Consider the following 27642-nt stretch of genomic DNA (forward strand, 5'->3'; position numbering starts at 1 on the left):
AAAGTTTACAAACTGTAGAAATTAAACTTTGTGTTAATAATGGTATTGATTTCAAAAATAAGTCACGTGTTAGTTTTTTCTCGACTTTGGATTTTAGAAGAATTAACTATAGCGAGTGACATCTCTCGGCAAGAGGTTAAAGGTTTGATTTAAGTAAAACTCAATAGGGGAAAATTCTGTAACCCTATTCTTCTTTTACAATCCAGTGAACGTCAAAATGTTCAAACTTTGTGTTCAAATAGGTACACAAAGAAAAATTTCATTTTACCACAAAAAAGTTTATTCTTGTAAAATTCAATTAAAAATTTAATTTATGTTGTAGAATAAATTTCTTGAATAATGTAACTTGTTTAGATGACACGAAATTCAATGGGTGATGTGTGAGATCATTAATTAAAACATGGTTGGTATATATTTTTTAATTTAGAATACATATCACAAAAGATGATTATGCATAATTATATAAAAATGGACAATACAGTATAAAATCATTATAAAAAGCTACATCACTAAATATGGACAGATCATGTATCATACAAATGTATAATAGTCTTTAACACATCTGAGTGGATTATTATAATTAACAATATTAATTCTTTATAATGTACATTTATCAATTAAGTACAAACATAAAAACACTTAGTTGTTACTCAAAAAGTTCTCGAAATACTTCCTCCTATAAAACACTGGTCTTTTCTAAAAGAAATAAGTCCACACATATCTAAATACCACCGGTATCGGCACAAAGCCCTTTAACATATAAGGCTTCAGACTTTTCTACACTGACTGCATTAAGAAACATTAATGGCTATTACGTACATATGAATATCATGCTATTACTTATTGTAAATTTTGACTACAGAACTATAAAGTAGAAAAACCAACTGTTAACTACAACCACTATGTATAGTACCTATATAAAAGTGCATTATAAAAAGCTATGAGCAAAGAACACTTGTTAAAAATTGGAATATGATTGACGAGAATCGTTACATTATTGAGAGCTTTTTATTGTTAAACAGTCTATGCACTCGATTGTATATTATGTTGTCTCCAAGAGTATTTTGGCAGTGCTTTGTGGCTCAAGACAATTAATATACACTAATATTAACTTAAAAAATATCTTAATGATATGCTTTTTACACTACCTACAGACTTAAATGACGGAAATGATATGTACAATTTTATAAACTTCATTTTAACCAGTTTAATAATTTGAGATCAAAAAAGATCAAACTCATCGAACTTATTCTAAATGTAAAATAAATAATAATATTACAAGAATAGTACACACAAGACATACTTAATTTCCTCAACATTGCAGTATAAGGCTTATATAATTCTTCTTTTTATAAACTGGAAGCTTACATGATTATTAAAATTTCGTATTCTAAATTTGGTTTAGATGACTTTGTTTAAATAAATTATTATATTTACATAGACTTAAGAATCTCTTCAATTTCTTTAGCTAAATCGGAGAATGTCGGCCTGTTTTGCGGATTTGCATCCCAACAAGATGCCTGAAACCACCAACGTTAATTGACAAACAGTCACAAATAGTGAACAAACCTGTATTTTCTGTAAAGATTCCGGTGTGGAAGAATGAGCCTTCCACTCAAGTTTCTTTTCTTTAAGTTTATTTAAGAAACTTGTATCGTTCATCTTAGGGAATGGCAATTCGCCTTGATTAAATATCTCCCAAATAACAACCGCAAACGAGTAAACATCACTCTTTGTTGAATACTCATCTTCATACACTGCCTCATAAGGCAACCATCTCAATGGAATTATCTGCAACATTTCCATTACTTTTCAATTTTTCATTCAATTTCACCGAATTACATGATTCATATGTTTGCAATATTCTTGACTGTAGGGATCCCTCGTGAGTCGCGGAAGACCAACTTTGGCTTTTAAAGTGGAAGTGACTAGACAATTTCTTGCCGCCAAATCTCGATGGATTAGGCGAGAAGTGGCCAAATGATCCAAACCTTGACACAACTGGTGAATTATTGCGACACACTGAACAGGCGTTAGTGGAGGAGGTGAGCCCTTTTGGGTCGCCACCAAAAACTGTTTTAAATCCCCCTAAAAAATCCACAATAACAAACACTTTAAACAACTGATTTGCACTAACCCAATCGGTGTGTTCAAGGATCATATAGTGGGGTTCCGCCTCACGGCAAAGCCCGTAAATCTTAGTGACATTTGCATGCGATAATTTCAAAAACATGTCAATTTCGCGTTTGAACTCAGACAAAGAATTTTCATCTTTAGTTTGGCTCAAAGCTTTTACTAAGACTGGCAATTCTTTGTCTTCAATTGGTGGTGTCGATGCTTGCGAATTGCGTTTCTCGGACAGAAGAACACTTTTAGAAATTTTGGCCACCATAACTTCGCCGAATTCTCCTCGACCAATTAATTTCATCTCTTTCAAATGTGTTCTCGATAACGCTAGTTTATCATAATTCGATTTGGATTTTTTTGACTGACTTGAACTTTGGGAATGAGTGGTTTCGGCTCCGTCACTCTTTTGGCCTTCTTTTAAAGCATCGAGTCCGTTGGCTTCCACTTTGGAGGTGCCTGAACAGTGTCCATTGGCACCATCTTTCAGTTCGGTGTGGTCCATTTCACCATTTTCAGTTTTCGCAGCTACAACACAACAATTAAAAAACATATACAAAAATTGATAAGGAAGTACCATCAGTAACTGGTAATTTTCTGGACCTTCTTCGGTATCTGCACCATACCATGAGACCGATAACCAGGACAATGTAAGCTCCAGCCACCGACATTGTGATAAGCACGGCTTTGGTAACAGTTGAATCTCCATCGGGGTGGTAACCATCACGTGCTAAAAATACCCCAATAAATTTTTAACCACAATTGATTTTATCTAAATTTACAATGAACAATTAGTTGCACTTCTTGTCGATTCAACCCAGCGCTATTTCCAGCAGTGCAACCGTATTTGTTTTCATCTTCTCGGTGAACCTCACTTATGTATAAAGTCCCATTTTCCAAAACAGTAAATCTGGAGTGATCAAAATCATTCATTTTTAAATTTTTGTCCCAATGAATGGTCGGTTTAGGGTCTCCTTCAACAACGCAGTCAATCGCAACTGATTGTCCTTCAATGACTTCAGTTGGGTTTTTAGGTTCCACGCTGAATTTTGGTGCCACTAAATGAATCATTTCAACAAATTTGAACCACAACAATCGTAAAAACTTACCAACAACATCAATGTTTATAGTCACATTAATAACCCCTTGACTGTTACTAGCTATACAAGTATACTTTCCTTTATCTTCATTCACCACTCCGTTAAAAACAAGAGTACCATTCATGCTAATAATTCGAGAATTATCAAAAGATTCCCCGAGTTTTTCCCATGTGATAATCGGTGGTGGTGTTCCTTGTGCCTTACAGTGAACTTTTGCAACACTTCCAAGTTCCAGTTTTTTATTTACTGGGGGTGGCACAAATTTTAATTTTTCTATCACAGAAATAGTAGCAGGTTCAGATAAGACAGGTTCAAAACCCTTAGTGAGCACTTCGCAGACATACTCCCCTCGATCATGACTTTCAGTCTCGCGGATTACTAGAGAGGCATTGTGTTTAAAAATTTTGATTCGTTGTCGATCGAGGGAATTTCCCCCGAATTCGTGTCGCAGACTTTTCCCGTCTTTTCTCCACTTGACAACTGTGAAATGGTTCTTGGGTTCGTAGTCACAAGTCAACATTGAGGGTTCATTTTCATCAACTGTGACACTAATAGGTTGTGCGGTAACTACCGGCTTATTTAAAACGACCAATTCGACAGTTTTCTCGGTTTTCCCAGCAATGTTTTCGGCAACACAAGTGTAATTCCCTGCGTGATCCATTACCACTTTTTCTATTATTAATCTCCCATCATCGACCCGGATCTCACCGGAATCTGACACTGTATGACCACCGGTATTAAGCCACCATTTTTTCGCAGGAGGTAAACTATCTGGTTTGAGGCAAGTCAGTTGAAACAGCCCTCCTTCAGGCGCCACAACTTGGTTTGAATTTTCCGCAAGTGGAGGTTCGAACGAATTGTGAGTAAATTCATTCAAATCTAGAATAATTGTTTTAGAAATTGTAAAATAGTCAAATTGTGGTACTAACAAGCTAGTTTCAATTCGGCTACGTAGCTTTGAGGTATTTCAGTAGACTCACTACGGATTCCCACACAACTGTAAAATCCTTGGTCTGTGCCTTGGACATCGTTGATTTGAAGAGTACCATTTGAGTGTATCACATATCTGGAAAGTAACAAATAAAATCAAAGTCGCATGATTTGAATAATTTTTACTTTTTGCTATTCTTGAGTGGTGTTGTGTCCTTCTTGAAGTACCATTCAGTCACTTCAGCTTGTTGGTACTGACAGTCAAAATACGCGGTACCTCCTTGTGGTACCAACTGATCTCTCGGAACCATTTGAATTAAAGCAGTTTCCTGACCTGTTTAAATCAATAAATTAAATAATTTAGATCAAATCGTGTAACAACGTACCTGCAACAGCTAAGGCGAAATTTGTGGTACTGTATCTCGCCCCTGCTGTATTATTAGCCAAACATCTGTAAACACCATTGTCTGAAGGTCCTACATTTTTGATGTGTAGTCTTTTCTTTTTAATTTCAATTTTGTCGGACTTGACAAGTCGATCTGCATTTCTGTAAGTAACTTGTGAGAGTGTCGTGTAAAGTGGGTGTGAATTATTTACCTAAACCACTCGTAGTGGACGTCCCCGGAAGCGTCCGTGTGACACCTGAGAGTGACATCGTTTCCACGCGATATGAATGAAGCTGATTCTGGTTCTTGCAGCTGCACTGACACTTCGTCAATCCCTGTAACAAATAAATAAAATTCTTTAAAATTTATTCGTGCAGATAGGGTTTTGAATTCATGTCGTAGTTTGGTTTATTCCTATGGAATATAGATATAGTGGTATCTATGATTGACGACAAGCTGTTCCAGTCCGTATCAGGAGAAAAACGGCAGGAATTGTAATAAAAAGACTGTTAAATTTAAAGACCGATAAGAAGGTCTATAAAATGTTTAGAACTTCTGCATTAACGACATTAAACCAGTTTCGCAACGAATTCATCCACGGTTGATGTGGTATTCACAGCAAGTCAGGTAAATCAGAGTGCGTTGGATATCCAATTTCTTGTCCATTAATCTTCTGGTGGAGTGCGAGAGTGCAGGTTCTCTGGACTCTCTGTACTTCACCGCTGGTATTCTTACCAGTCGGGGTGGATAATTCGCAATTCAATAATTTGCTGACTGATGCATTTACACGCATTCAATTTAAATGAGAACAAAACCCGCCATTGTGTTTCTACAACGCCGGTCGGTTCATTACAGAGATTAATACCAATATTTGCTTATGATTTACGACTTCCTCGATTTAAGCACTCACTCATGTATTTGTATGAAAACGTTGTAAGTTACAGTAGGGAAAAATTAATGATTATTAAGGACAAAACTCTGAGTTTTAAATGCAAATTTCATAAACACGTAGTACAGTAGTACACGTCCAAAACTCCTTATTTAAAAGATTTTCGAACAAAGCTCTTCTAGTAGTTTTTTCATAATTGTATTTTTTCAGAAATTTATTATTCTACATTTTATTGACGTTTGTTCAAACATTTCCAAGATTTTGCAATGCTTTAATTTATTAATCTCTCAATCCTGCAAAAACCTACATTCTAAAAATTGTTTCAAATTTATTTACTTTACTTAAGTGATTTTTATGCAATCTTCTTAAAAACTGTACTTATTTATAATTTATAAGTATGTATTTTATTTCATTATTTTTTTTTAGAAATCACTGAAATCAGCATATGTAAAACTAAACCACTATTTATTTGAGACAACTTTAATGTCGCTTGTGTAGTAAGTAAAATTGTGAAAATAAACCTATGCTTTATTAAAAGTTCTAACTAAATTAGTAATCAGCCTTGTTTATCATCACTGAAACGGTAAACGTGCAGACACTCGAAATCTGTACATCTCGTTAAAATTTTAGATTACTTTTATACTCGTATTTATTGCTTTTTCAGACTGCTCAAACTTATAAATATCAAAAAGTTTGTATAATTATTGAAAAAAATTAAATTTAATGTTCATATTTTTCAGGACGTAAGCTGCTTAAGCTCTTATTACTTTTTTAAGATTTTCATTTTATTTTCTCCAATCAAAAATTAAAATTAAACAAACGCAACAAAATTTGCTAGTGGTTTAGTCAGTGGCACAGCTAGAGTTAGAGTTTCGGGCACTCATTTAAACGTCATTTCAAAAAAGACGATGTAGCACAATCAGTGTTGGTAAAAATGTAGCATAAAATATTTCTAAAAACAGAGTCATCAAGAGCATTTTGTGTAACTGAAAACAGTTGCGCAAAATGCCCATTGTGACATCGAAATAGAAAATCTCTTATGCTTTTTTGTGCGCTTTCACTGACTTATGCTTTGTTCACTTATTTGTTCTTATGCTCATTCTCATTGTAATTATGCCTTGCGTTCTTATTAACTTTTATACCCTCTCTCTCTTATTATACTTATTAACATATGTACATGTTTTAAAGTCGCGCTCTTATGCGCCCGCCATCTTTTATTGCTAATTTAAATTAGTGTTTGAATTAATGAAAAATTGCTCACTTGAGCTAGGTTCGAACCCCAGACATGTTGAATTTTCATAACGTTTTTGTACTTGCCTAAGTCGCTGAAACCTCCAACAGAGCAAATGGTCCAAATTGACGTTTAAAATTTTTTGTCGAAATTTTGGTCGATTTTCGGTACCTTGAGCGGTTTATTGCTAATAATTTTGGAATTATTCGTATTGACGCTAGTCCTTTATGTTTGGTATCGTTGGAAAGCAAATTTAATTCTTCATCCTATAGAACCTCCAAACCACCCCTCGCTGTGCCACTACGTTTACTTGCGTTTTTACGTTTTCTCTACTTAATTTCAAAATAATTGCTTCATTAAAAAAGATAAAATTTCCTCGATTTAACATAAATTAAGTAAATCTTTACAGTTTCACTTCCTACTACATCTGAAGCGGCTAATTACTTTATATAAAAAGGTCTTAATTGAGAATAAAACTAGCATTATTTTGACGTTAATTATTTAATTTTACCTCGTCTCAAACCTATAAAAGTACCTACGCGATGGATGAGCCATAATTATATTTAAATATGTATCTAAATGTTTTACAGGTTGGTTATAAAATTTTATCATTTTTATTAATCCAGGACCAATCGTAATAAGAAATAAACTGTCGCAGAACTTAGTGCTCTTCAAATTTAGTACAATAATACTTACAACTTAGAACGAGCACAACCTTTCTAAAACTTAAATATTGTTTATAATAATCGATAATTTCTAAAATTTGTTATCACAAGCATTATCAAAAGCTTTCTAAAAAAACTTAGTATTATTTTTGTGGAGGTTTCTAAAAAAATTAAATTAGTTTTGTGCTGTGAGTCTGTAATGTGGATAGGATTAAGCAGTCGGCAGTTATTTTTCGAATAAAATTAAGAATGAATATGAGTACTATAATCAAGTTAGGTAAACTACTGAACAATTTCTGACGTTGTAGTTATTACGTGAATTTTTTTATTGGTATTTTTGAGGCTGTAAATTATGTTGATCGCTGTTAATGAAACAACACTAAATGGTAGATCAAGTTGATTGATCGTTTTATTATGTTTAGAAGGTGATAATTAGAGTAACAAAAGCTTATGTTACAAATTTGAATTAATTTTAATGAAGGCCCCAGTTTCATTCTTGAAAATTCTCAGTTCGACATGGTCGTATTCATCCCTCTGTCGTCTTTAAAAATAAATGTTTGTTTTAATGAATTGACTCTGTAGTCGGCGCAAGAGAAAAGCGTCCGCGTTGCCTATTGATGGTGTTAGCCTGAAGATGATCCAGACTCGCTATGAGAAAGTTAAAGTAAATCCAATTAATGGTTTCCTGTAAATAGAAGGCGTACACTGTGTGTATACGAAGCTGAGTAAATATACAAGCTCCGACAGCGTATCTTTAACACGTTGCCTTCAAATTTCATAAACCATAACAGATTCACTTAGCTGCTTTTATCGCCTAATCTTTAACACCTACCCTTGAACGTAAACTTTAACAGTTCTTTCGGGTCTGTACAAACATATCGACGCAGGCTGCACCAGTGCTACCAATCTTTTAGTGCCGAAACTCCATATTGCCTGCGGCACGGCTTTGATGGAGCTTTTAACCCTTCCTCAAGTCTGTGTTATCACAATATGGAAGAAACATGTTGTGTTCAACTGTTCCTGTTTAATTTAGCGAACATGACCACCGCGATTTCCGTCTTCGCTCTAATCAAAATCGACTTAAACGTTAGCCGGTTCTCTTTAATTTCAGTGAAAATAAGCCTCCGGTTTAACGGCATAAGGAAGTTGGAAACTTCATAAAAGTTCAATTAGGTATGCAAACTTTATTTGCGGCTTAAGTGGGACAAGAGTGCCTCGTTACATAATAATTTTACATGTCATCAACTTGCATACGGCCGGAGTTCGCTACCAAAGAAACCACTTAGAGTACAAGTATACCAGTCACGAATTACGAATTTTAAGGGCATTCGTAACTTTAAAAAATGATGTAGACTTGGCTCAGGGTAAAGCCAGATAAGCGAATTTATATCAAAGTGCCTTCAGTCAAAGGGAAAGGATGAAGTTGCAAACTCTCTTGGCTATAGCCAAAGTTGATAAAATCACACATTCTGAAAAAGAACCGCTAGAATCGACGCGAAACTAAAATGGAAAACCATGTCCCTGTGCAGATAAAATTTATTGAAAAGAAGAAAAACTTTGTACAAAGAGGTGATACTCTCAAGAAAGAAACTTATCATAAGCACCTTCTCCTTATACACAAAGTAAAACATCGGCCATGACTCACTTTTCCACGTACTCTATTATTTGAGCTTGAAGAAAAATAATGATATTCATGAAAAAACTCCCAAATGTAGGCAAGTATGTGACTTGGTTTAGCCTCAAAGGCCACGTCTTGTAGCTACCAAGAATCGGAAGAGAAATATTAAATAATACAGTTATTACTTGTGACAAATTGGATAGGAAGCCGAAGTAAAAGGAAAACGAGAAAATGAAAAATAATAAATAACTCTCAGAGAGGCAAGCGCGAAAGCTACAGATGTTGACTTTAGCTATTCGGTTTGAAGGGTAAACCGTCAAAAGGACAATGTAATTCGTTTTTTTTTTCTTAGGTCTTCCATCTCTCGAGGTCCGGTAGGATTTCTCCTAGGATTACTGACGCTACGTCATTGCTGAAGGGATAAAATATGTCAGAATTGTCTGTTACACTACGAAAAATATGTTTCGTTTACGGTCTAGACAACATAAAGCTGCAATTTTCTCGCAATGTTATGGTCGGTGATCAATAAAATGATTCGCTGAATTGATTTATTTTTGTATTAAATAATTCACCGCAAATTACATCTAATATCAAGTTTGAGGTTTGACCACATTTAATACTTTGTAAATATTTAAGTACAAGAAATGCCTTGTGTGTCTGTGGCTCAAATATGCGGTAAATTCTTTTGAGAAAATTATGGTAATAATAGGAGTTTGAGTACAAAACACTGAATAAGAACAGACGTCAAATGTGGCTCAAATATCCATTGATATCCATTTTACTGAACATACACGCAATACGCTTCATGTCACGTCATCTGTCTTGTTTCTGAATTGTAACCAAAGTTTTTCATAACGTCATTAAATTATAATTTCATGAATAATTCCAAGCAGGTGGTTGTTTTCGCTTTTTGTAAAAGTGCTAATAAATTAGCTTAAAAACTAAATTTTGCGTCAACGAAGCTGTATCAACGTTTTATTTGTGGCAAAATAAAAAGACAGTCTATTTAGACTTGTACATACGTTTCTTACTTTTTTTAGAAATAGGTGCACGCACAATTTTTAAAATCGATATATCTACATTAAAACATCTAACAATTCAAGGTAAATACAGTCATTACATCATAATAACAGTTGTTTTAAATTAGTATGCCGACAATAATAGTAATTTATTCCATATGAAATGTAAGTACAAACAATAAAATATGGTACTGTCAAATTCAAATAATGTGGTCGTCAATGTCAAATTTAGGCATAAAATTAACGATTCCTGTGTAAAACAAAAACTACTTGGCATCGTGAGGGTTAGTAATTTGTCATCAAATCAATTTTGTTGCCAAAATGTAAATTATTTCTTATTTATTAATTTTTGAAATGATATTGACGACCACTTTTTTTTAATTTGATGGATTTTGTACTGTTTAATAAATTACATATTATTAAATTTTTTGAAATCTCGCTTTTATTCTATATGTGTCTGTTTTGTACATAATCCTTCCGTAATTTAATAGTATTTAAGAATTTAAGTAATAAAAGTGTGGCCAAAATCCAAACTATTTCCAAATAAGTTGTACTTTGATATTGGTTCAAGTTGCTTAAAATGAAAATATTTTTGATTACTGTCAATATGGTTCGCAAATAATTTTTTAAAAGATCAATATTTTTGTAAGCTAATTTTCAAGGTGAGGAAACATTTGTTAAGAATATCACATCGAAAATTACATCAAAAATTTATGGAAATTAAAGCAGAAACAAAAAACCTCAAAATTCTATTTGTCGGCACTCCAGTTTACAACCCCTCTCTCTGTGGTAACTGATTGAATAACTCTGTGTTCTGGTAACTCCCTAAAGACCCTAAAGAAGTTAGTTTATACCCGGCATTTTCCCTTCGTATTTCCCTTGCAATAAGTGCGTCAAATCCGCCAACTCGTTGCAACCATTTACCATATTCGCAGGTAGCACAACTTCTTAAAAGTTCTATAAAGTGTAAGAGCGTCGCGGCGTTCGCCAGCAGCGCCGAATTAACGACGCTCATAAATGAATCCGTTATCGCATCGCGTTCGCCGCTGGGTGCTCTAAAAGGGGGCGAGCGTAACGGACGCCGCTGAGTTTTACGAGCTTGGAGCAGACATAACGGCGCTGCTACCGACCGTTGAATCACGGCAGCACAGAGAGCGTCGGCACCGTCGCGACGCCGGCTGCGTGCGTCTGCACCAAAACCCATAAAACTTTACGACCGAAACATCGACCCGTTGCCAAGACAACGCGCACGTGTACACTACCAAGCAAAAATTTGCAGACAAGCACGTGCTCTGGGGCATTGATGACGAACTCGGCCCCGACTGTACCGAGCGTCCAATTGACATGTTCTGAATTTTGATAATGCCGCTCGTTCGACGCTTATTTTTAAGTTGAAAATCGAGAAAACTCCGTCTAAAGACATTAGGATGACTTGAAAAATTTTATAGTTTTGTTTGGATGAGGCGAGACAGTGGAATTTGCAATAACATTCAAAGGGGTTATAGATGGTCTCAGACGGTTGAAAAATTTTATTGGGAGCATAAAATTCAGATGACGGAAATGTTATGGAAATCATGTATGCATTGTTGGGCCTAAAAAACCCGACCTGGGAGCATTTTATATTTTAACAGTTGGTAGTAGCAGTAATAAATGTTTCCTTTTTGTTGTGTTACATGTGAACCTGTTTCACCTTTACATTTCATTTTAATTGCCGATAATGCGGGCCGCTCGGTTAATTTTTTTTTTAATTTAAAACTCTGACCTTTTACCGAGTGCGGCATAAAAATTACTGTCGTGAAATTTTAATGCAGGTGGTTGACATTGAGTTGACCCCGTAATAAACAAGCTTCATGAAAATTTCTAAGATAAACTTACCCTCACCATTGTTAACTTTTGGATAACACAAACATAATAATCAAGTGCCCTAACACTTTTTGCAATTAGGTTACTTTTATCAAAACTATAAGCGATGAATACATTACACATTGATTCAATTGTCGAATAGATCATAAATCTTTCACTATATTCATGTAATCTTAAAAATACACACCAAAAAGGTCGAGTATGTAATGAATCTTGAAAAATAAAGTGATGGCGTTAAAACTTGGTTCACCCTGTAGGTTCACCTTTTTTTCTTGGTCATTTTCTTGATGACCCCCGCCCGGTTATAGCAATAGCCAAAGGCTACCTGATGTTTAATATCCTTCGCGAACATGATACACATAGAAGGCAAAAACAAAACCTATGAGGCTACTGAAATATTTATTCTTTGAAGACGTTATCACGCTTACAATAAACTTTACATCGTTCCATAATTTTGCTTTTATCTATCAGATCTCAAACACTGTAACCTATAACAAAATATCTACATCAAGAAATAATTAAAGAACATTACACTAGTTTGCACTGATAAAACAAGTTTAATTCAATGATGCACATAAAAGTAGAATTCTCGAAGTAGCACATTCGGCTTTTAGTGTTCTCGGTAAACAAGTTTCTAAATCAAGGCTTTGTGTTTGTAAAATTTATCGAAATAATTAATTAAAAGAATAGAAAAAGCGAATGTAGCAAATGCAATTATTTTTAATTGAATTTCAAATTCCACTGGCGCACGTTTAATTGCTGCATTTTAGTTCGATAAAATCATACCCACACTCTACTTTTCTCTAATGACAGATTTCATTGTTTTATAATTAATTAATAACTAAATGAAATTTCTACTTGAGATAAAAAGAAAATTATTTCATTCATCAACTTTACACGACTGTACAAATACATGTATATTAAACAAGAGACAAGAGAGACAATATTACAAAAACATATTCTGGTAGAAGTTAGATTATTACTATCTCCTTTGTATGCATTCAATTGATCGTTTTATGCCCGCTAGACACCTTACTGAATTCAAAATATTCAATTTCTGATTATATAATGACATAAGTGTGCATTATGACAGTCATAAAAAACGATGTACTTTATTACAAAAACGTTGATGAGCATAATAAATTTCTGTTCCTAATCCCTTGGTAGCTTTAAACTGAATGAATTATGAAACTAGGTAATGAAGGCTGAATCAGGATAATAGGCGATTAATAAACTCAATATTTCAAATTACCTGTGACTAGAATTGTACCCTTTTTAATTTATTTACCAATTAATAGAGAAAGAAAACTGGTTGCTAACGATGACAAAATGTGAATTAACACTTGCTTCCCTTAGAGCTGCTTATGATTTAATTATTTATTCATGACAAGGGTAGCCCTGAGAGCCTTCTTGCGTATTTCCCTATGCATTGGCTAAATGAGACCCGCACTCTACTCGAAATTTCGTGAAGGATTTGAAGAGTTTAGTTGGAAGCACGTAGCGGTGAAATGTGTATTACGAGCCGTCTGACTTCAGGTTGGATCGTGGTAACATGGAATAAGATTCGCCAGATAGCGCCTTTATCGCAGAGGCTGCTTTTTATTGGTAATAAGTGCCAGGAGTTTCTGAAATACGCGGGCACTTGCTACACTTACGGGGGTTACCACAGCGGCGTGCCGTATAATATTATGTTAGGTGCTAATCCGAAAATTTAAGAGAAAAAGTATTTCAGAAATTTTATGCTCAAAAATCTCAAATAAAAACGTTATCGTTATTATTTCATAACGATCCCATAAACCTAAGCGGGAGATTTTATTGTCGCGGAAACAGTCGCGTTTTGATAAGGAATGAAGTTTATTTCAGCAAAGCCAAATGAAGGACTATAAACATGAGTTTTATTGTTTCGGAAATAAAAATGCCTTTGAAGTTTAGCAAAGCCGAATTGTGCTTTGCATGCATTATTCGAATTAAGGAAAATCGGTTGAATTTCTTAAAAAGGAGATTTTTCGAGAACTAAACTGAATTTTAGCAAATAGTAATTTAAAATCATTACGTAATCCAATAGCATGCAAACTTTTCATTATAAAAGTAGGTTTCAAAAGCTAACTGGTTGAATGCCTATCCTTACTAAAGTGGCAATTAAATTCATAATCCTTACATAAAACTAGTTGGTGTTTTAATTTTAAAAAATGTTACTATTGTGTAGGCGCTTTATAGCTTTATAAAATGAGCTTTACTCTTTGCAAATAAAAATTCTATGGTGTTGCATAATTTCCTTATACATACAGTTGAACTGGTTTATTAGACAGTCCCTTCAGGCTCGAAGTAAACCAAGTCTATTGTATCTGGAGATCAATATTATATACTTGTTTTACAATTTTTCACTTTCCCAAAAATTAGAATTTTAAAAAAATAAAAAAATTAAAAAATCTTTTTCATAGACCTGCATAATTACTGTTATTACTTATTAATTACATCTCCCAAAACGGAAATTGCTTGAATATTTCTGGCGAGATTTCTAATGAGAACAACGGTACAGAATAATCAATATTGTTTATATATTAAACTAATTAAAATAATAAAGATGATGGGTCCCACCCATAAATAACTAATACGTGAATGCGGATAATTAGGTAAAAGCCAATTATAATAATTCTAGTAAACTTATAATTGTGATATATAAACTGGTTCTCCAAATGTGAGAAACTAGAAACGGTTATTAGGGGGATTATTTATTGCCAATTTATGTAGTGGGAAATTATTTTAAACTTATTTATTTACATACAATTCTATTGGGTCGATGGTCTCTAACTATTTTCAAAAAAGGGTAAAAATAAGAGGCAAAATGTTCGTTTTTTATTAAATATGTACTATTAATAAAATATGTTTTACAACAGGTGCAAACTTCCCACTTTTATAATATAAGACCTTTAAAAAATATCAACAATTATTTCAGTATACATGTACCATATGGCAAACCTTACAAAGGAAAGAATTATTACCCATTATGCACACGACCCTAAGCTTTGTATCCCTCAAGAAAAATGTTGTTTCTAATATTATCTAAGCACTTAAAATAACAAAAAACTTTTAGCTTCTGAAAAAATTTAATTTATTGTGTGTTTGTTTACATGTTCTTTCTTTCAATATCCCGCTTAAAAAAGTACTATGAAAGATTTCATTGCCTCTCTTGGGCTGATTTACTACTAGGAAATTTAACGCTCCAATCTTTTAATAAGCTATAAAATTGTCATAAAGTCAACGTGACACCTAAAGTAGCTATAATTGAGTCTTAACTCCTATCAAACGTTTAACTAGGGTCATTATCAAAACTCCAAGTAAGGGAAGGAAAAGTCCAAAGATCGTAAAAACAATAGCGATTAAAAAAAACCTGAAATTAAGAAAACTCAAATGTTTTATGTAAACAACAAAATGAAGTGGGGAGTGGCTAAAAAAGTTAACTAAGACTAGTTAGTTAATTTTAATTAACACTAAATAAAAACCATTAGGATTTAGGAGAGCTGCCAGATTAAAAAAACGCTAGTTTGTGAAATGAGTTTTTAAATTAAATAGGTGCTAGTTTTAATATACTTTATGCAAATATGAGTTTTTATTAGAGACAGTGATCACTATGTAGAGTGAAGAATGAACCAGGTCTGATGAATGTTCCAGCATAAATATGTCACACACATGCTTTTAATTAGTTTGGTCTGTCAAAATCTTAAAAAAGCAATCTTGCTCCATATTTTTTCAGGGGTGAAGAATCACAGTCCTTTCATGATTCATGCATAAAGTTATTTAATAATAAATTATTGTATTTGGATGAATGGGTGTTTACAAACCGGATGCCGGGGGTGAAAGGGGGATGACTGCTCTTCCCAAGGGTGACTGCTAACCGATTACAGCTAAATAAGATTTCAGGCATTAAATTTCTCCCCCTTATAAAAAACCTTACCCCCATCGCGAACAAAAAGAACTCGCAGTCATAAATTACCAAAACAAAAATACCACGGGCCTTATTATTTTATTTTTAATTTTGCCGCTCCAACATAACGAACCGTGCGAATGACTGGTAAATAACATCCACTTGTCCAGGAATCCCAAGTTAATTCCAAACACGATAGCGCGAGCGATTATTTTTAATGAAACATGGTGTTCCATAAATAGATTGCAATTATTATCCATGTTTATTTTAATTTCATCATCATTAGGCCGACTTCATGGCATATGGAGAAACATAAAGCGGAGCCGCTTATGAATATTCCGGAGCGAAAGGGACATTACAGCTTCCACAAATAACGAACAACATCGTCCTTATTTTCAACACGTCGCTGAAACAAAATACTTCATAAAACGGCCTTTTTGGGGGCTTTTATGTGGGACCTTTCACGGGTGATCGACTAGATATGACCGTTTTACATTTACCAATTTAACCTTTCGGACGGAAATACGAGAGGATATTCGGCTATTATGAAACAAAATCAACCGATAAAAACGAATTGAGAACCCCTTACTTTGTTTCAGCAAAAGTTTAACTTATCCTCCCTCGACAATTCCTAATTCAAATAAGGTCTTTAAAATCGTATGAGTAAGCAAAATCTTTGTGGGTAGTAAGCAATCGATTGATTTTAATGTAATCATCTTGTACACTACATTAGACAAAACCGCGAGGGCTGCCACAAAGTGGTTCTTCAGTTAAGCAATAAACTACCACACCTAGTCACATTTGGCATGGAATGTGTTGTACACAAAACGATTTCCTGTGTAAGTTTTGCAATAATTCCAGAACTCCGGAGGTGTTTGAGCAAATAACAGCACGGCAATGGCAATATTGTTTGCACATACACGATTTAACACAAAAGAAAGAAACATTTCAAAAAAATAGAAAAATAAAGAACAAATAGAAGTACAGGCAAGACTACAAACTGGTTCTCAATGTTAGACATATCACAATCGTTACCGAGTTTTAAGAAATCTTAATTTTGCAGACTGAAGTCAGTATAAAATCTCAAAAATAAATAATTTAATAATAAGTTTATAGTTCAACCATTCTCAAATCAAATATGTTTTATTATCAATTGAGAAATATACCTACCTATTTTTTTAAAACAAGATTTTTCATTTAGTTTTTTATAATTACTTAACTTTTAACAAACTTCTCCATTTTTATGACTACAAAACACTAAAAATGTATCCCTAAAGCTTGCATGTAGGTATACTTTTTTAAAGTAGTTAAATATTGTTTTTATAATTTTCAGAGTTTTTCTAAAAACATTTTTTTTTTAGTTACGATCGTTCAAGAAATCAAATTATATCAAAAACTAAACAAAACCTAACAAAACAATCAGCATTAAAAACTAGTCGTACATCTAAAAAAAAACAGTCATATTTCATATTAGTTTAACAAAATTATTATACTTATTTTTAATTTTTAGAGTGGCAGCAAAACTTGGTGCAATCTGTATACCTAAATCAAAACCTTGCCTTTGGCTAATAGTTTTAATAAAGACACGAATTATCAAATGTGTTTATTTTAATCTTTACTTCCCTCTCACAGTTCCTAAAATATTCAGTTATCCAGGTATTTATTTGATTTAACTCTATAAATATCCGAATATTTTTATTTTTAAGAGTCTCAAAGACCCGTATCTGTAAGTCATTAATGTAAAGTTCGTCAACATATGTATCTTGTCTGCACTTTCATACACCTGCCAGATTTCACTCTTCAAGCAATCATATTAAACGCCTGTTTACAAAAGTTTTCAAACCCTGCACTAAATTGATTATTTAAAAGAAGTGTGTGGCGTTTAATCTTCCTTGGTGATTGACAATCTAAAAATGCCAGTGACATACCATTTTTGTATTTTTTATTTTTCATTTTTTTTAACTAAACAATGTCAGTATGTCTTCTGTGTAAAAAAGGAAAACCAACAGCTGATTAAGATGCATAGCGATCCATTGTGGTATGCACAAAGAGGACTCATTTGTTTGTACAAAACCTGGTCTTTTTAAAACACATACGGCTCATACGGTCAAGTTCACAAGCTTTATGGCTATATCTACTAGCTATAAAAGCTAATACAACGGCTTTTATAGCGGAGAGCATAATGCTTTTTTTAATTAGGTACTAAAGGAGAAGATCATTTATACTGATGAAACGTTTACCACCAGGTGCTGATTCATAAAAGCCAGGCAATGTTCACACTTGTCTTCAGATAAAAAAAAAATAATAATAAAAAGGGAAAGATGTTGATTTGAGTGATAAGGCTGATTGTGGTAATAGGGTTACTGATATCTATTTCAGTTTCATTTTATCTTATTAGAAAGTCAATACGAAAATCGATAAATTCCCAAGGTGCCTAGTGTGCCACTGAACTCACGTAAATACAAAGTAAAGTGCAAAGTAACACGTGTGGGTGTCTTTTCTACGATTATATTTTCTTAACAAATATCAAAACGAGCTCGAGGAATAGGTTACAATTCCGACAACTAAATTAAAATTATCGTTAGAGTGATGAGTGAAGGTTTGAACTTAGTTAACACCTTGACTTGGATTAACATATGTACTGCTCAGAATGTCAGAATTAATTAGAAATAATTTTGTTCCTGTACGAACGAAGAAGAGGCAAAGTTTGCGTGTTCCAATAAGCCAAAGCAAGTCATGACCGTTTGGTTCTTGTAAAGTTTCTATTAAACTATAAAAGATTTATTTATACTTTAATTACTTTAGTTACCATCCCCAATTAAATATTTTATGAGTTGTTTATTCAGAAAACTAAAATGTATCATTTGTAAGAGTTTAGCACTTAATTTCACTTTGGACCTAACTCAATTGTTTATAATGCGACCCCCTAACTAACACATTTGTTCGCCAGATCAATGCACGGACTTGCATTAGGAAAGTGCCTAAAGTGCTATTACGGTCAGTTGAAACTGGAAATTAAGTTTTCATCACCCTATCCACCAGCTGAACCAACATTTACGAGAGAACAATAATTAGTTAACATCATTAGAGTTAAACCGTGAAACGAATAAAATTACGGTAACAAAAATTGTTTAATTAATTTACACAAATTCAAATGGTTTCCGATAAAATTAGTAAGAGTTTTTAATCAAAATTCTGTAATTTTAAGGCTTTTTTCATGTGTAAATAATAAATTGATATTAGCGAAACTCATTGTAATAGAACTACCCCGACCAGGACCCTTTTAATACACAGTTTAACGTGTCCAAAACCCTCGCCACCCTAATTCTATATTTCTAATTCTTGACATTTATGGCAGCATTATTTAAGTTAGCCGTTTCTAGTCACGACGTACGTTCAGTGTTTATGATTCACCAGAAAACTCCCCGTCTAAATCGACTGAAACAATATCCAAGTTTTAACCGCCTGCAGTGTAAATACTGCAACCGATTTGATTTGATTAAAACTTTTTGGAAAAGAAAAATAGTATCCATTACGAAATTGAGAGTCATGTTTTCCCTCGGAAAATGGAATTAAAATCTATAAATTCAGTGAAAAAGCACGTTTTAATGCATTAGTCAAGAAATAGTCGCGTCAAGTCTCCCGAATGGGTATACTAATGCACGTCTGGCTGAAAGTAAAGATGAATTTAATGCCAACTTCAAAGTGATTACTTTTGTACAAATAATGTACAACTTTGCCTATCCAGATGCAGAATTAATTCAATTCCACTCACGAAGTCGCTGCTTATTTATGGATATGAGGAAAATGTTGTGTAAATTGAGAATGCACTAAGATATTAGAACAGATAACATTTTTAATTAAACATTCCCTTTTTGAGCCAAATACATAGTTTACAGTAATTTTGTGTTGGCAAAGGTTTTCATTGTTTACTGTTTTTACGAATACACTCATTTTATTTTGCTTGATTGATTTATTAAACAACAAAATTTAAAACAATTAAAGATTAAAAAAAAACAAATTTAGTTATAAGGAGCGTATTTTCTTTGTTTTGGGGTCCTTTTGAACCTATTTTGATAGATATAGAAACACAATACGAGTATTATTAAAGTTCATATCTCTAAAACTTTCTGCGTTCCTCATACATCTGTTGTAAAAATCGCACTTGCTTGTAGCTAAAACAACACTGTAGTGGGTAAATAAAAATTGCGGGTAAATAAATAAATATTTTCGTATATGAAAATATTAAATCGTAAATTTTATTTAAATGATTTTTTTTAATTGCTATTTATAGCAAATATTTCAGTGAAACGTAGCGTAGTCATAAGTTTATTTTAATTGAATAGGCATTGAAATAAACTTGAAAATGTAATAACAGATAATTAAGGCTTGCAGATTATGTTCTTCCTTAACAAAAAATGAGTCAATTACTCGTACTATGAAATCAACAAGCTTTTAATAATTAGAAATCATAATAATTAAAAAAGTAACTATTATAAAAGAAATATATTTTTTATAGTATGTATGCCTTGAGATTGTTTCCATTTTTAAAAATAATTAATGCTTTGTGGATCATATCTTAACACTTAATTTTCTTTTTCGAATCGCAAATACAATAAAGCTATGTGGTAATTAAACAAAATTTCTCTTTTGTGATTTGAAATTTTTCGTTATAGATCCCCAGGAACATTCCAAATGCAATTCCTGCTATGCGATTATAATGCCAAGCAGGAAAATATTGAGCTGCAACAGAATCTCAAATATTCAATCGATTTTTGGGTCGTTGAATTAGATGTAAATTCTCAAGACATGCAAGATGCAATATCAAATTGCATTCGATGCGACTTGTTAAAATCGAATACCTCGAGGGTTGTTGACTACAACCTACAATCGAATCAACACGAACCTAATTCAGTAATTGTAATATCCCTCACTCAGATCTGCAGCGCCCGTAGACCGCAAAATAAGGGAAAGCAACCCCACAAAGCTTCAACTATACTAATTAAGTCTTACCTAACAAACCTTTTTTCCTTAATTACTGTTATGTTCAACAACGATGTCAAACAAAATTATTATTCGCCATTACTTAAAATATAATGAAATGGAGAGAAGACAACATAATTTATGTATCTGTTCTCTCGCAAGGGCGGTAAGCCTCAACCGACGCCCTGCATGACTCATCTGATGCTATGTTAGTCAGATCCTTCCGTAATTCGAATTCTATTGAACCCAAGCAGAAAGCAATTGTTAAATTAGACAAAGATTTTATTTAATCTCAAATGATATGATTTGACCTAATACACATTTTTCAACAAAGTACTTTTTATGTTTGGGTAGTTGTAGGTACAGGAGCTACCGAACACCAACGACGATTAAGCAAATAAATATGAATTTTTATGTTTAAATTATACCGGGTGTCTCTGTAGGTAAGCAAACCCAGTCGTTTGTATACACCACGTGACGCATATGTCGCATTACATTCGGATCCTTAGAAAAACAAACTTCCCCAAAGCCGGTTGCGCCTCTTATATCTCGGCACCCTTTTGAAACCCAAACTAGCAAACCAAAATAGGCAAGCGGGATAAATGAGAGAAACGGAACGACTGCAAGTGGGTCGAAAAACTCCAAGCCTAGCTGAACGTTCACGGTCCTTTGGTTCTCGATTAGGTGGGTTACTTATCCTCCCTACCTTCGCCCACCCCTGCTTAAGGGTGTTCCGCATACGTCCCATTTAACGAGCCCCAGCTGTACTCGATAAACAACAGCGTTTTTGTTTTTGTTGTTTATGTCCATTGAGGATGTTTCGATCATTTCGGGCTTTCACATTGATTAAGGAGAGATAGGACAATTGATAAACGCTGAATTATAATAGCTTGATTAAAATGTTTTATATGGCGCAATTATCGGGGTTCTTCCCTCTCTTCGTCGACGACAAGTCAACGATTTAGTGATTATCATTATTCGCGCAATCAGCGTCTAAAGTAGCTATTACGGCCACTCTTTCGCTGAGAACAAAGGGAATATTGCCGATTTTACATCCACTCTAATTATTGTCAAGGGAATTGTTATCGGAAAACTTTGGATTTTTTATCGCAAAAAAATAAATCTTCAACGAGCAAGTTACAACAGTAATTAATAATACTGGTAGTGTTGTTTCTGTGCTTGCTAAACACAAAAAATATACGATGGCTCGTTAACTATACAAAGGTCCCCCTTGTCATCGAAGTGCACGAAGGACCTAACGATTTAGATGGCGCATGTTGTCATGGAAACAATCTTTTTCACTCGTAGAAAATAAGACAACAAACAGATTCCAGACTATTTTTAATTCAATTCCACTTGAATTAATTCAAGACTCAAAGCATTGTAAATATTGAATTTTTCAATTTATTACTTTGCTCGTGCCATATTATAAAATTCCAAGTATTAAAATTACAAAAATAATCCCAAATATTTAGTCCAAAGCAGTAGCATTTCATTTGAAAAATTTATTTCATTTAATTAATAAACGTTAATTTAGTTTAAATAAATTTGTATTGAAAAGAAGTCGAAATATCTGTATTTAATTTATGATTTCATTTAAAGTTTGATGCGTTTTGTACTTTTTAACTTTTCTGTGCTCCTTATACAACGAATGTAAGATTCACATTCGTTTGTAGGTAAATAAATTTACAATATTTTGTAAAAATGTTTAATGAATTTTGGGTTGTTTGATTATATGTATTAAATAAATTAATTCAGCAATGTGTTTAATGCAAAAAAATTAAATTTTAAAAACACTACGATTTATGTGTTAAAAATAAATAAATAAATACCTATTTTAAGAAAAAAGAAAAGCATATGTTTCGTTATTAATTTAAATTAATAAATACGTTTTCAAAGACTTGTAACAATTTATTATTGTAGATTAGATTACTCAACACGAATTTTATTGCAAATTGAAAATAACAGAATAGATAACACCCAATACACAGAACAAAATGGTCTAGCACAGTATTTCATTCATTTTTTTTTGCAGATGAAAAAAGAGTTTAATAAAATTTAATACAAAAGCACTCGTGAGCAATAAATTAAAACTATATTTCATTTACCCTCAAGACATGAGAATGAGAATTTTATTTTACAATCGCAACTCAAATAAAATGATGAAACTTAAACCCAACCTTTCGACTATTCTGCGCTCCTAACACTCGTGATGTAAAATCACATTCGTTCGTGGTAAAATTACAACACTGTAGTAGTAAAAATTACTACTACCTATACCCCACTCCAATGTGCTGTGCAAAATTAATAAAAAAAACTGCTATCATTAGCTTTCGGTTGATGCACATTTAAGAAAAGAATTAAAAAGTATGTTTAGTCGTTTTATAACCCTGTTCTTGATAAAAATCAACATAAATCGTACAAATTAATTTTATTGTCGGCATTCGGACTAATAAATTGGGAGATTTGCTTAATAACAATAAAAAACAGGCCCACTTTGTTACGAGTATCAGTAAATCATTTCCTTCGGCCCCGAACGTCTATCCGTAATTTAATACATTGATCATTAAGGTATCCCATCCGTGTTCAGTTGATAGCTTTGAATAAAGACCAAGCTCGATGAAAGAAATTTGAAACCTGTCTGGAAACATAATTAAAAATAAAAAACCTAAGCCGGACCATCAGGCAGCGGATATTGCTCTTTCCTTTTCTACCGCATCTCTTTCCCTCAAGAAGTTTCTGCTTATCTCGCACACAATGACACAAAGAGCATTTAATTAAATCTGAAAGCCTAAGCGAATGATCCGAAAGTCTGACAGTTGTATTAAAAACTTCTTCCACAACAAAAATTTTCTTGTAGGGAAGTTTCATTTCATACAAGTTATTAAAAGCTTGATACATTTTAGCAAAACCAATTTTTCAATCGCATTAAGGCCCAGGATCCAAATTAAATCAAGGAGGATTAAAGCGTGTAGACAATTGACGGAATTCATCACAAAAACGGAGACCGATCGTCTCGACAGCTTTTTCGACAGCTCCGAATAACTGGCATTTCCACGGAGCGGCCACTTTGCTATGGTAAATTAACAAAAAATACATAACAGTTTGCAGGTATCTGAATAACAATAGAATGAGCCTTTGTCTAAAATCGGTTTGATTTCTTCACGTTTTTGATCCGGTCAACGCGTCCACTTTTTACAGCGGGAATCTTCTTTTTGGTTTGGAGAAAACCACAAAGAGTTCGTGCAACTCCAATCTCAGATGGATTTGTTTTTCACAAGAGAGTTTGCTCGAGACCTACAAGGTGGCTCTTTATAATAGAAAGTAAGTTTGGAATTACTTGACATGTCTTTCTTTTCAGCAGTGTATTACAAAACTTGATTCTTGTTGGAATGTGTCAAATTATAGGATTATTTGTTATTAACATAGAACTTATTGCACAAGGTAGCTAAAAAATCTAAAACAATTACATATTTGAAAAATGTCTTATTAAAATTATTTGTAACTTTGTATGTACCTAGATGTACTAAAAATATATTACAGGATATCCCACAAGTAATAATGAGCCTGAACATTTTTTTGAAGCAACCAACATTACATTTCATAGATAACGTGGATATTAAAATATTTTGTTTTAATTAGTTAAACATAGTAATCGTATTTTTATTTTTGACAAATTTTTATCAGTCAAAATGGCTACTCTAGTTTGAGAAAGTCCGTCTATTTGGATATCGCGCTGTATAGAAACGTAAAGTCTGCGAAGCGTTTTTCAAACATTCTTCATAAATAAGAATCTTGTTTGTCTTTTCGGCAAAATTTTAGTAATTCTCAGCAAATTTTCAAAGATTTGACTTTTTATAAATTAAAGTTGAAGTGTGCTGTTTGGTCACTATGTTTAATTTATTACTAAACTAAACTAAATATTTTAATATCCACGTTATCTTTGAAATGTAATGTTGGTTGCTTCCAAAATTTTTTCAGGCTCATTATTACTCGTGGGACACCCTGTATATGCAACAATATTAGTTTTGAACCATAATTTTTTATTAAAATATAAAACTAACATCTTTTTTTAATAGCAAATTAACTAAATATTAAAAAAAAAACATTTCTTTTTAAGTTTAAGCCAACAGTACTTAAATATAAAACATTATGCTTATGGCTATGAACAGTGAATTACAAACAAAAAAACTGTTCCAAAAAAAAACAAAGGATTGAAAATTTTGCATAATAATTCATAACTCCTGGTTTTATAAAAATTGTTTTATCAAATTCCTAACTAAAAAATCTCAAAATATTATTGACGTAAAAGGAGCGTTATCTAAAACAGTTCAGAGTTCGCAACGATGGTGAAGTATATAAAAAAAAATTGCATAAAATTCGTTGAAGAAAGCCTCCTTTACGTTATAGGTTTTAGATTTTTTCGTGTCTCCATGTTTGTTATGACAATGATAACGGCCTAGGCCTCCACAGATGGTAAATTTTAAAGAACGTTGCTACGCATGTTGATATTAAAAGACACACTTGAAAGACTACTTGCGTCAAAAACGACAATTTTGAATAATTTTGACAAAATCTTTTAGTATCAGGAAAAATACTAAAGGCCTCGATTTTTTAATTTTATTTTTCAATTGAACAACTTTCCAAAATCTATTTTGCTGTTTAGAAAAAATGTATTTGACTCCTGTTGATTATCTCAAATGACAGTGTTAAACGATGTGTGCAAAGTAGGAAACAGAACTTTTTCGTTCTCCTTGTTTTAAAATTAATCAATTAAATAGTATGTAAAAAAAAACATTTCGCTCTCCTAATGTTCTCGTACGTTTTACGAAACATTCTTATTGTTGAACAAAAGTACTCTGCTTTTGTATCAAACTAAATGACCACAAATCATCAAACTCTCATATTTCACGATTTTGTGGTCAATAAACTGGTGAGCACACAAACAAATTAGCCATTTCGTAGCCGAGGGAAAACAGAAAACTGAAAGTAAAAGAAAATTGCCAGATAAAAATATCTCAGTAAGCAGCAAACATCCACTTGTATTTTCCAGGATTTAACATGTTGATGATAATTTCTCTCGAATCCTGGGGACCCGAGAGATAAACCAGACCTCGAACCGAACAGAAAAACTCAGGAAGTTGTAATGGGCAAGAAAAGGAAAACTGCTACTTTCCGATTAAGCTTTCTACCTGAACATGTTTTCCACTTCGCCGAAATCACGTAGGTTGAGTGTCACAATAGTAAGAAGTTTCTGAAATTTATTATTTACGATATTAGAAGCCTTATCGCGTCGGCCCTAAATGAACAAAACCCGCCCATTTTTTCAATTTTCAACTAACAACAGCTAATTCCTTATTGATCAAGGGAAGCATCACCAACACACGATGCTGCAAACGCACTTCTAAATATTCCAAGTAGTAAATATCTCTCGAGTTCGTGACGCGTCAGACAAAGAGCAAGCTGCATTGAAGAGAAAATTGCGCTTCCCAGAGAGAATACAAACGTGCAGCCTGGAGAAGTCTTCATTTAATTAGAATTCTTTATATTTCATTCAGTGAGAAAGCCATTTGTCCGGAACCGTCGTCGAAGGAATGTGTCGCGCTACTTGAAAATCTAGTGCTCTCTGAAGCCGCATCCAGCAGGTATTCATGGATGTGAACGACCGTCCCTTTTAGACAAAAGATAGTGCTCTTTTGGTTCCGCTTTGGTGATTCTGCTTCCGGTTCGGTAAGAAGATTGCTTCCGTTGCTCTGTGAGGACGTGCCGCGCTTCTGATTAAATGTTTCGATTTTTTGTTTTTTTTTCTGCTTCGAGGAAAATTAGGATAAATTAATTACACAGGAAACGTTAACAAAAAGTCCATTATACATCTTAATGTTAACTCGGTAAGAAGATGCCTGAACTCTGCTAATTACAATAATCTCAAGATAGATTTTATTGCACAAAACTGTGAATACAGTTAATATGGAAATATGCGATTAAATCAAGATGTAATTATTTATGAATTCCTACGTACAGATGAAATATCGCACGAAGATTATCACTCAAGCTAAGAACATCAGTCATTTTGATGTGACTGTAATTGTTTCTTAGCTATAAAAGTTTAACTTAGCCAACCTCAGAAATGAACACAAATTGATTACAAAGTCATACCTAATACGTTTTCATGGTACATTTAGCATGAAGTTGATATAATTTGCAGAGATCTGGAAGTAACAACTGAAGTGAAGAAACAGGTAGGTATAACATCGACTGAGTAATTCCGAAGCGAATGAGCAATAAAGTTTAAGAGAAACTTGGGAATAATACTGAAAAGGTAGATGAGGTCTTCTCTATAATCATAAAGAACCCGATAAAAATATTTCGAGAAAATTGAATTATTCAAATTTCGGGAATTTAGTTAAAGAAGAAAATGTTCGACAAATTATACCGAACGGTCCAAATTGCTTACAAATTAGATCATTCTTTCAAAAAGCTCAAAAATGTCAAAGATATTGTCCGAGAACGATATTTTGTATAAAAAAATGTTGATTTTGGTAAAACACAAAAACGATTGACTAACTTGAGTTAGTCTACCGGACTCCTACCTCAAGGTTTAAGAAAATAAAAATAACTATTTATAGAAAAGTACTCGTAGCACCAATAAATGTAGAATTTCAGTTTAAAATAACTTTCTAATGTTATAAATTATATCAGAAAAATATAATAATTACATCATTTCTCAATTTTGCATCTAGAATAAAGCTGTAAATCATTTATTTTAGTACTGAAATTTTTTCTATGCAGTTGTCCTGCTAGACCTAGAATCCAAATTATTTTCTTGAAGCAACAAAAACAATAAATTGATTTTATATTTCTTTTATGTACCATGACCAAAATAAAATAAAAACTTGTTTAGCACTACGT

At 33.1% G+C, this 27642-nt stretch overlaps 1 protein-coding gene across 1 annotated transcript in view; it reads right to left on the reverse strand.

The window, feature by feature from the left end:
• Positions 1–393: 393 nt before the first annotated feature.
• LOC123014070 (tyrosine-protein kinase-like otk) overlaps positions 394–27642 on the reverse strand; it is a 35248-nt gene continuing 7999 nt past the window's right edge. Inside the window, exons 4-14 of the mRNA XM_044412940.1 lie at positions 4752–4875; positions 4541–4701; positions 4341–4488; positions 4154–4290; positions 3234–4103; positions 2907–3182; positions 2702–2854; positions 2138–2652; positions 1843–2088; positions 1570–1791; positions 394–1520 (exon numbers count right to left, since the gene is read on the reverse strand). Of these exons, the coding sequence (XP_044268875.1) occupies positions 1434–1520; positions 1570–1791; positions 1843–2088; positions 2138–2652; positions 2702–2854; positions 2907–3182; positions 3234–4103; positions 4154–4290; positions 4341–4488; positions 4541–4701; positions 4752–4875 (2939 nt within the window). The 3' untranslated portion in view covers positions 394–1433. The remainder of the gene's footprint in view (positions 1521–1569; positions 1792–1842; positions 2089–2137; positions 2653–2701; positions 2855–2906; positions 3183–3233; positions 4104–4153; positions 4291–4340; positions 4489–4540; positions 4702–4751; positions 4876–27642) is intronic.

The sequence above is a fragment of the Tribolium madens genome, unplaced genomic scaffold (genome assembly GCF_015345945.1).
Source record: "Tribolium madens isolate multiple individuals breed KSU strain unplaced genomic scaffold, Tmad_KSU_1.1 Scaffold_97;HRSCAF=244;Tcas5.2_LG3a, whole genome shotgun sequence".
Lineage (NCBI taxonomy): Eukaryota > Metazoa > Arthropoda > Insecta > Coleoptera > Tenebrionidae > Tribolium > Tribolium madens.